The sequence below is a fragment of the Microtus oregoni genome, unplaced genomic scaffold (assembly GCF_018167655.1).
Source record: "Microtus oregoni isolate MIOR12 unplaced genomic scaffold, Mior012 000079F_000, whole genome shotgun sequence".
Lineage (NCBI taxonomy): Eukaryota > Metazoa > Chordata > Mammalia > Rodentia > Cricetidae > Microtus > Microtus oregoni.
The window spans coordinates 3,844,001-3,854,791 of record NW_024544152.1 but is presented as its reverse complement, the minus strand read 5'-3'; the positions used below and the strand labels follow the sequence as shown (position 1 = coordinate 3,854,791).

Sequence of the window (10,791 nt, the reverse complement as noted above, 5' to 3'; positions counted from 1 at the left end):
TGCTTCCAATGTGCTGGCATTACACTTATGTGTCATCATAGTTGATTTATTAGTGTTATTTACATATACATATCGTGTGCTCCCTGGTAATACTAGATTTGGGTATTTATGGCAGTGTTTGCCTTCTGTCTTCTCAAAATTTTATCCAGCACTAATCAGTTCTTTTTCAATTACTGTAAATTGTGAGACTTCCATTTTTAAAAGTTATATTTACATTGAGTCTGTGTGTATGTGTTCATGTGCATGTTTATGTTTCTGGACATTTGTACCACCTATGTAGTCAAAGAATATGTTTTGAAAATTGTTTTTTAACTATCTAACATGTAGAACACTTATATAAAAACCAGTTCATCATGTCTGGGAAAATCATGGACTCTCTGGATGTAAATCAATCTTCTTGTATTATCTCATTATTATACTGCATTTGCTAATATGGGTCAATATCCTTGTCCTCACATAGAGGCCTAACTGGCTCTTAACTAACAATGTGTATTAAACTTAGAGATATAAAGAAAACAGAGTAGGGATAGAGTCCATTCATATGCTTCAGTAATTCATTTTTCTTCCACATATATGCTAAATGGCTGTCATATCTCAGAAACAATTCAAGATTCTGAGAACATATCAATGAATAAAGCATGAAAATGGCACTTCCATGTATGGTTGAAAGAATTGTAACATACAGCATGGTAAATTAATAAATTATTGTATATTAGTAAGCAAACCATATATGTATATGTATGTGTATGCCAAGGCAAATATCAATATGTACTCAGTCACTCTTCATATTATTTTTTGAGACTCAGTCTCTCACAAAACCTAGAATTCAATGATTGTCTTGGTAGGCTTGCCAAGGAGATTCTAGGATACACCTGTCTGCAAAGCTCAGCAGGCCAGGAACACTATTGATAGGGATATAGAAACTCTAAGACATGATCTGAGAATATAGATTTTTCATGGGTGCTGGTTATATTTGTGAATATGTATATGTATACGTATATATGCATTCAATAACAATTTATAAAAAGTTCATAAATTTGAAGAAAAAAGAGGGGGTATATAGCATGGTTTGGAGGAAGTAAGGAGAAAGAAAAAAATGTAATTTAAATACAATCTAAAAACAAGTCATTTCCTCAATTCCAAAATATTTAAATAAAAAAAATGTTGGAGGAAAATTGATATAGAGGTCAATACCAGCTTGTTAAATAAGCAAATGAGCAAATAAATAGGTAGGTAAAGTGTGCTTCAGTTGATGTTCAAACTACCCAATTCTGAGTTGCATGAATCTAGGCCCACCAGCTCACCTTTGTTTCATGGTTCTTTGTTCACATAAAGCACCCAACCTCACAAAATACATACTGAAAGATTTCATAATAGGTACTCTGGCAACAATGACAGTAGAACTTGATCCTTTCATAGCATGTGCCCTTGACAATCTACAGGCTGTGCTATTCTAAACTAAAGCAGTATAAAACACAATCCATTAGAACTCAATAACACAGGCTTTCAATCATCTGAGAACTGAACTCTGTAATAGGAAATGTCCAATGTCAAAGAAAGAGTGGCAGGAAAGCTTTTTTGTAACTTGTTTTTAAAAAGATACTGCACTTAATATGAGTCTGTGGGAAGACTTCCTCTGACAAAGAGCAAATGGAATCAAATTGGAGTAAATGCCCCATGTATACAATAACAAAGGAAAGTAAATGGGAAATTATAGCTTTGGCACTTAACTATATACAAAAGAAAACAGCAGTCTTTTCAAAGAGTCTGGCAGTTCTTAAGGCTATAACTTTCTTCTTGCTTTGTTTGCTACCTTAATCTAAGATCCCCTGGAAAATAAACTGAAAGGATTTTTAAAAGAAGAATGCCTTTCCTATATTCTGCACATATATAATAAAAAAGTAAAGTATATGTCACTTCACTTGGCCTGAGTGATGGTTTATGGATCTTTGTGCCTTCATTAAAACTCAATATGGCATTTGCTATTACTGTGTAGTTCTGCATTTATAAAATTAGCACTTCAGAAAGAGCTAATTTTTTTTATGGTTGCTGTTTTTACTTCAAAGGGTCTCAGTAGAAATTATGCCTCTTATTATATATGAATGGATTACTGAACTAACATTTTCCTATATGGCTCTGACTTAAAGGCTTCCATAGGAGCAGAACCCAACCAATCATGTTTTCTACCCAAAGTTAAATTATTAAAATATTAAAAGTTTTTGGTGATTCATCACTCCTTTATTTTATCAATGGCTTTAATGAAGTCCTCCTTTGTTTCAAAAATTCTCCCTGAGCAAAAATTTTGAAGTTCATATTCAGACATGTTATTCTACTGCCTAATTCTAGCTGTTAGTTTCTTCAAAACTGCATGTCCAAATATTACACAGGGCAAAAAGGAAAACATCAACAAAATGGCAATGTGTAGTTTTAGTTTATCTCCCTCCCTCTCCCTCTCCTTTCCTCCCTCCCTCTCTCCCTCTCTCCCTCACTCCCTCTCCTTTCTCCCTCACTCCCTCCTTCCCTCCTCCCCCCCTCTCTCTGTGTGTGTGTGTGTGTGTGTGTGTGGTGTATTCATGTGTTGTATATGCAAGTGTTCATGCAGGTTCACTAACCCACCATAGAAACTCATTTTGAGGCCATAGATTAGTATCAGCGTGCCTTTCTCAATTGTTTTACTACTTTATTTTTATGACAGGATCTTTCATTGAACCTAGGGCTTGCTGTTTAGGCTAACCTCATTGACCGGTAAACTCCTGGGACCTTCCTGGTTCCAATCACTTTAGCACTAGCATTATGGGTATGTGTTCTACCACTTTTGTGTGAAGGGATCCAAACCAAGGTCTTAATTTATGATTGTAAAACAAGCACTTTACTCAATAAATCATCTTGCCAGTACCAAGTTTTGTATCTCTTTAACTTCATGTTGTATTGAGAATTGATATTATTCTAGCTCCTCTCTCAGGTTTTCCTAAGTTCATTAACTCTGTAAGGTTGAAGGATAACATTATAAAATTATTTTTCTACTTAGAAGAGTTTATACCATGTTGCTGATATATTTAGCTTTATTCAGTCTTTGAAATGCATTTTGATTGCACCTTCCTCAGAGAAATTATTTTTTGATACATCTATTTTGATTAATTTGAATCACTTGCTTATATAAGATTCTATATTGCTTATTATATTTTTCACAGTTAGGTTTATTTTTTATAGTTGTTTGTTATTTTTAAAGGTCTCCATTTTTTTATTTTTTATTAGATTTTTTTAAAAAAATCAAATCAAGTTCCCACTCCCTCTCCTCTTTCCATTCCCTCCACACACCCTCTCACCTCACTCCCATCCAATCCTCAGAGAAGGTAAGGTAAATTGCTTTGAGAAAGGTCCAAGGCCCTCCCCTACTATTTTTAGACTGAGCAAGGTATCCATCCAAAGAGAATAGGTTTCCAAAAACCCAGTATATGCAGTAGGGATAAATCCTTGTGTCATTGCCAGTCAGTGCTCCTCAGTCTGTCGCAGCAATGTAACTGTCAACCACAATCAGAGAGACTAGTTAGGTTCTATGCTTGTTCCTTTCCAGTATGAGTAGAGTTGGTGAGCTCCCATTAGCTCACGTAGACTATTTCAGTGGGTGAACCCACCATGGTCTTCACCTCTTTGCTCATATTCTCATTCCTCCCACTCTTCAATTGGACTTTGGGAGCCCAATCCAGTGCTCCAACACAGGTCTCTGCCTCTGTTTCCATCAGTTTCTGGATGAAGATTCTATGGTGATTTAAAAATGTCCATCAGCTTGACTACAGAGCAAGTCAAAATTGGGCCCCCTCCCCTCTAGTTCTTAGGGTCTTAGCTGGGGTCATCCTTGTGGATACCTGGGAATTTCTCTAGAACCAGGCTTCTGCTAACCCTATAATGACTCCCTCAATGGTGTCTAATATTTGACACTTTGATATCAAATTATACAAAATGTTGTCAACAGTAATATTACACAGGGATAAAATTGATTAAGTGATAATCCACTGAGACTAGCTTTTGTTTTGGACAGTTGTTACCATACTTCTCCTACCACAAGGAATAACAAAAATATTCATATAGAATTTGTGTGTACAAATAAAAATATATGTATAAATATATGCAAGAAGACACTGAAAGTGAAGAGAAGTAGAGGGCAACAGTGTCAGTAAATAATATGTGAGCAATTTGGTGTTTTATACTAACTCTAAGATTAGTATAGCCTTTCTCCTCATGAGATAATGTCAGAAGTGGCACAGTAGAGAATCTGGCTTTTTTAACTATTGTTCAGAAATAACAAATCTACCTCCATCTAGAAAGTCATGGAAAAATCAATAAATAGATGACTCTTTTTCATAAAGTATGGTATCAACACGTATGAAACCCAAATATTTTCCCTTTTCAGATGGTAACGAGTAACCCATCACCACGTAAGTACCACTGGAGTATACATAGAAAAGCCAGGTCCACATGCTATAGGCCAGGTAAAGCACCTAAATAAAGTTTGGGCTTGGCTGCTGTAAAAATATATATGATAAAACATTTGTTTAAACAGTTTTCAAATAATTTAGCATTATAATAAATGTGTTAAGGGGCCAACTTAAAAATTAAGACATACTAAAATTCACAAAAATTACAAAGGTAAAGAATAAAATATGAAGATATCAGCATCAGTACTGGCTTTTTGGGATCCTATTCTCTTTGGATATATACCTTGCTCAACATAGATGTAGTAGGAAGGGCCTTGGACTTTCCACAGGGAAGGGTGTCTTGCCCTCTCTTAGGGCTGGAGGGGGTGAAGTGAGAGGGTGTGTGGAGAAAGTGGGAGGAGGGGAGGAAGAGGGAATTTGGGTTGGTATTTTTTTTGGGGGGGGTTAAATGAGCCTTTATTAGGAGGAGGCGGGGCGTGTCTGCAGAGGGTGGTGGTCTGCAGAACAAGGGTTTAAATTAAAGTCCCTAACTATTGTGTTGAAGGAAGCCAGGGCTGCTCGGGACCCCTGCAGACTGCTGCAGGCCGCCCTGTTGTGAGCTGCTTCTGCCCTTTCACCGTGGAACCAATTTTTAAAGAGTGGGGGGCAGAAGAGCAAGACCTGGCCTTTCAAAGACATCCCTGTGGACTGAGGAGCCAGAGGTGAACCCACCCGGCTGACCCCAGGGTAGACGGGTCTGTCTGCGCCTACCTGGGTGCCTGTTGGGCACCTTGAGATTGTGTCCATCAAAACGAAGAGAGAAAGGAAAGAAATTTTAATAAAATAAAGCACAAAAATAACCCAGCAGCCAGATCTGGTTCCAGCGGTGGGCCCAGCATCCCTCTGCAACCTTAGAGTCTCTGGCAAAGTCTGGGCTGCGATTTGTTCTAAACGTGGAAGCCAGGGGCTGTAGCAAGCAGCAACAGATACAACTGGAGGCACAGTGGCAACCCGCCATCCCTGCGTGCTGCCACTCAGAGCACCCTCTGGGGCAAGGGACTACACCGTGTACAACAGGGACCCTGGGTCTACACAGTTTACTTTTCATTCCATCATCGTGAAGTGATTAAAAGAGAAAACACAAAAACCCAAACTTCAACCTATAGATGGCCATGAGGAGGCAGAGACTGGGGAATGAAGATGGGAAAAGCTGAAAGAAAACAAACTCCAGTTCAACTTTGGGAGCCCCTGGTGCCAGCCTGGCCTGGGCGTGTCACAGTGTCCAGGGTGAGTTCCCACCCATGCTGGCCAGGCAGAGCTGGCCCCAAGGTCTGAGTTTCTGGTGTCAGGCAAACTAAAGGCTAAAAGGAAGGGAAGGCCCACAGGGAAAGTCCTTGCTTCTGATCCTGGGCACCATGGTGGCACACTCTTCTGACCACCACAAGGCTAAATAGCCAAGGCCTGAGCTGTCTCGGGCAACTTGTTAGGAGGGCGGTCTGTGTGTCCTAGACCAGGAGCCGTGGAGAGCAAAGGGCCTGTCCTCAGCTGGGCCGGCTCCCATTATTTCCATGTGGCTGACTGGGGAATGGAGCGTGGAGGGATCATGTCTAGGAGGTATTCTCGTTGACGGTCTACAGCTGAAGAGGTCTTGTGCATTGCCAAGCTCGGGCTGACAAAGGCAAGGTAAAAAAGACTCAGGGGTGTCTTTTTCCAGTTGGAGGTGGTGCCCTTGCTGGTGCCCACAGCTCTCTCGGAATGTCTGCCAGTCCTGTTTACCAGGGCTGTAGCTGAGGCTGCATTTTGCAGTTTGGGTGACTGGCTGAATGTGTGCAGAACGCCACGAGGTGTTGTGGCTGAGCCCCGGAACAGCTGGCTGGAAGCCTGTAGCACAGCCCCGTTACTCCAGTCACCGGCCTCTCCTGAGCTGAAAGCCAATTTACGTCGGGGCTTTATGATCTGCTTCAGCGTGGGATGTGGGGCTGCAGCCTCAGCCTTGGTGCTGGCCGTACCCACACCCTGCTGCAGCAGCCGCTGCTCCATCTCCTGCTCTTGCTGCAGTGCTTTCATGAAGGCAGCCTTCAGCTGCCTGGTGTGATGCACCTGGAGTGCTTTCTTTTGGTTGGACGTCATGCAAGTCTCACACAAAACAGCTCCACCCTTCTCCCGCCAGCGGCATGTGAAGTCGGTCTTGCACTGAACACACATGTAGGGCTCCCGGGATAACATAGCAGAAGCTGTGCTGGCAGAGATCCTTCCCGCTTGCGTCTCCAGCAAATTCTGCACCACCTCCTCCAGACCAACCAGGTAGATGAACTCATTGTTGGCAGCACTGGGCAGGAAGTTCATTTCTGGAGCAGGGGGCTTGGGAGGTGGAATCTCAAGCAATGTCTTCTCCAGCTGCTTGCATAGCGCTAGCTTGGCAGCAGCCTGTCGGCTGGCTGGAGACTCAACAGATGCAACCACAGAGGCCACACTGGTTGGGGTGGAGCTGACCTGAGCAGAGGAAACTGTTGTCCTCTTCAGTGAGGATGCAGTGGGCTGAGGGATGTTGACAAGCAGACTGGTATTAGAAACATTGGCAACACGGATAAGTCCCTGCTAGATGATCCTCTGTCCCTGAATCTGCATGCTGGACACTGAGGCGCGGGGGGCTAGGAGGAGGGGTTGTGGCCCTGTGGAGGGGTGCTGTCTGACGTTGTGAATCTGGGTCCCCCTGACAAGTGTTGGCATGACTACTTGGGAACTGGCCTGTGGTCCCAGCTTGGCAGACACCTGCTGCCCACCCCGGACCAGTGGCGGTGGGATGATGCTGCCGGGCATTCGAGCAGAAGAGGTCTGAAGTGATGTCTTGCCAGCAGGAATGTTCTGAGTACCCCGGACGAGTGGGGGAGGGGTGGTCACGGAGGTCCCTGAGGAAGCTGCAGGCTTCTGCGCTATGGCTTCCTTTTGTATTTTACTCTATCGTAGCTTCTTCAACAGAACCAGCTTTGCTTCCTCGAGCCTCAACTCCTCCTTCAGCTGCCTGATCATCTGCTCTCGCTCTTCTGGGCTGCTTTTCAGGGGCGCCTCAGTGCTGGTATCCTTCAAGGATGCTGTGGTCAACCCATTCACCCTTGGGCTTGATGGCTGCTCACTGTCAGAGAGCACGATCACATCAGGTGAGGGAGGTCTCTTCTCAGATTTAATGTCACTGTGTGAGGTGCGCATGTCCACAGGCCCATCTCCTACCAGCCCTTCGCCTGATCCTGTGGGCATGGTCTCTGTTGTCCTCAGCAACCCCTGGGCTGGGCCTACACCTGACTCAGGCATCACCCTGGTGTCTCCGTCCACGGTCAGCTCTGATGGTGCTCTCTCCATTTTCATTTTCTTGCTCTCCACATCATCCTCCCTGAGGTGGGGGTCAAGGGCTCGCTTCTGACTGCGGGTTCCACATGCTTCTTCACTCATTCGGGGCGCGCACCGACCGGGTCTGGGGGCAGAGCGAGTGTCCACAGAGCAGGGGTGGGGGGAGCCAGCTGCATGTGCTCCCTGCGCCTGAGGGGCCACCCAGAACTGCAGCGCTCCCTCTGCCACTCCGCCTGCCTGCGCCTCCTGCCAGATGCGCCCCCCCCTTTTTTATTGAGAAAAGGAAAAAAGAAAAGAAAAAAGAGCTTCCGCCTCCCCCCAGCCTCCCATTTCCCTCCCCTCCTCCCACCCTTCTCCCCCTCCCCTCCCCCCACTCCTCTCCCCCCACTCCTCTCCCCCTCCCTCTCCAGTCCAAAGAGCAGTCAGGGTTCCCTGCCCCGTGGAAAGTCCAAGGTCCTCGCCCCTCCATCCACATCTAGGAAGGTGAACATCCAAACTGGCTAGGCTCCCACAAAGCCAGAACATGTAGTAGGATCAAAACCCCGTGCCATTGTCCTTGGCTTAACATCAGCCCTCATTGGTCGCTATGCTCAGAGAGTCCAGTTTTAGCCCATGCTTTTTCAGTCACAGTCTAGCTGGCCTTGGTGAGCTCCCAATAGATCAGCCCCACTGCCCCAGTGGGTGGGTGCACCCCTCGTGGTCTTGACTTCATTGCTCATCTTGTCCCTCCATCCACTCCTCATTGGGACCTTAGGAGCTCAGTTCAGTGCTCCAGTGTGGGTCTCTGTCTCTATCTCCATCCATCACCAGATGAAGGTTCTATGGTGATATGCAAGATATTCGTCAGTATTGCTATAGGATAGGGTCATTTCAGGTTCCCTATCCTCAGCTGCCCAAGGAAGTTACTGGGGACATCACCTTGGGCTCCTGGGAGCCACTCTAGTTTCAAGTCTCTTACCAACCCTAAGGTGGCTCCCTGAACTAAAAATTGTGCTTCCGTGCTCCCCTATCCAACCTTCCTTTATCCCTATCATCCTGTTTCACTAAGTTCCCCCCATCATTCCATTCTCACTTTTCTCTCCCCATCTCCCTTAACCCCCAGCCCACCCCACCCCCAAGATCCCAATATTCTCCCCGCCAATTTTGTCTACTTCCCATAGCCAAGAGGATAACTATATGTTTTTCCTTGGGTACACTTTCTTATTTAGCTTCTTTAGGTTCAGCAATTGTAGACTCCGTGACCCTTATTTATGGCTAGAAATCAATTATGAGTGAGTACATCCCATGTTCATATTTTTGGGTCTGGGTTACCTCACTCAGGATAGTGTTTTCTATTTGCATCCATTTGCATGCAAATTCGAGAAGCCATTGATTTTACCGCAGCATAGAAATCTAATGTGTATATATTCCACACTTTCTTCATCCATTCTTCCATTGAAGGGCATCTAGGTTGTTTCCAGGTTCTGCCTATTACAAATACTACTGCTATGAACATAGTTGAACAAATGCTTTTGTCATATAATAGGGCATTTCTTGGGTATATTCCCAAGAGTGGTATTGCTGGGTCCAGGGGTAGGTTGATCTCGAATTTCCTGAGAAACCGCCACACTGAAGTCCAAAGTGGTTGCACAAGATTGCATTCCCACCAGCAATGGATGAGGGTACTCCTTCCTCCACAGCCTCTCCAGCAAAGGCTATCATTGGTGGTTTTGATTTTAGCCATTCTGACAGGTGTGAGATGATATCTCAACGTTGTTTTGATTTGCATTTCACTGATTGCTAAGGAAGTTGAGCATGACCTTAAGTGTCTTTTGACCATTTGAACTTCTTCTGTTGAGAATTCTCTGTTCAGTTCAGTGCCCAATTTTTTAATTGGGTTAATTAGCATTTTAAAGTCTAGTTTCTTGAGTTCTCTATTTATTTTGGAGATCAGACCTCTGTCTGTTGCGGGGTTGGTGAAGATCTTCTCCCAGTCAGTGAGTTGCCTTTTTGTCTTAGTGACAGTGTTCTTTGCTTTACAGAAGCTTCTCAGTTTCAGGAAGTCCCATTTATTCAAGGTTGCCCTTAATGTCTGTGCTGCTGGGGTTATAGCTAGGAAGCAATCTCCTGTGCCCATCTGTTGTAGGGTACTTCCCACTTTCTCTTCTATCAGGTTCAGTGTGTTCGCACTGATATTGAGGTCTTTAATCCATTTGGACTTGAGTTTTGTGCATGGAGATAGATATGGGTCTATTTTCATTCTTCTACAGATTGACATCCAGTATTTCCAGCAACATTTGTTGAAGATGCTTTCTTTCTTCCGTTGTATACTTTTAGCTCCTTTATCGAAAATGAGCTGTCCATTGGTTTGTGGGTTAAAATCTGGGTCTTCTATACGATTCCATTGGTCGACTTCCCTGTTTTTATGCCAGTACCACACTGATTTCATTACTGTAGCTCTGTAATAGAGTTTGAAGTCAGGGATGGTAATGCCTCCAGGAGTTCCATTATTGTATAGGATTGTTTTGGCTATCCTGGGTTTTTTGTTTTTCCATATAAAGTTGATTATTGTCCTCCCCAGATCTGTGAAGAATTTTGATGGGACCTTGATGGGGATTGCATTGAATCTATAAATTGCCTTTGGTAGAATTGCCATTTTTACTATCTTGATCCTCCCAATCCAAGAGCAAGGGAAGTCCATCCATTTTTTGGTATCCTCTTCAATTTCTTTCTTCAATGCCTTAAAGTTCTTGTCAAATAGATCTTTCACTTCCTTGGTTAGAGTTACCCCAAGATGTTTTATGCTGTTTGTGGCTATCATGAAAGATGAAGCTTACCTGATTTCCCTCTCTGCTTCCATATCATTTGTTTATAAGAGGGTGACTGATATTTTGGAGTTGATCTTGTATCCTGCAACATTACTAAAGTTGTTTATCAGCTGTAAAAGTTCTTTGGTGGAGTTTTGGGGGTCGCTTATGTACACTATCATATCATCAGCAAATAACGAAAGCTTAACATCTTCCTTTCCAATTCGAATCCCCTTGATCCCGTT

General features: G+C 43.7%; 1 protein-coding gene across 1 annotated transcript; it reads right to left on the bottom strand.

Moving 5' to 3' along the window:
• Nucleotides 1–5,975: 5,975 nt before the first annotated feature.
• LOC121441535 (transcriptional repressor p66 alpha-like) lies at nt 5,976–7,862 on the bottom strand. The gene is given in 1 exon segment (XM_041642767.1): nt 5,976–7,862. A coding segment is annotated over 1 exon segment (1,887 nt).
• Between the last annotated feature and the right edge of the window lie 2,929 nt (nt 7,863–10,791).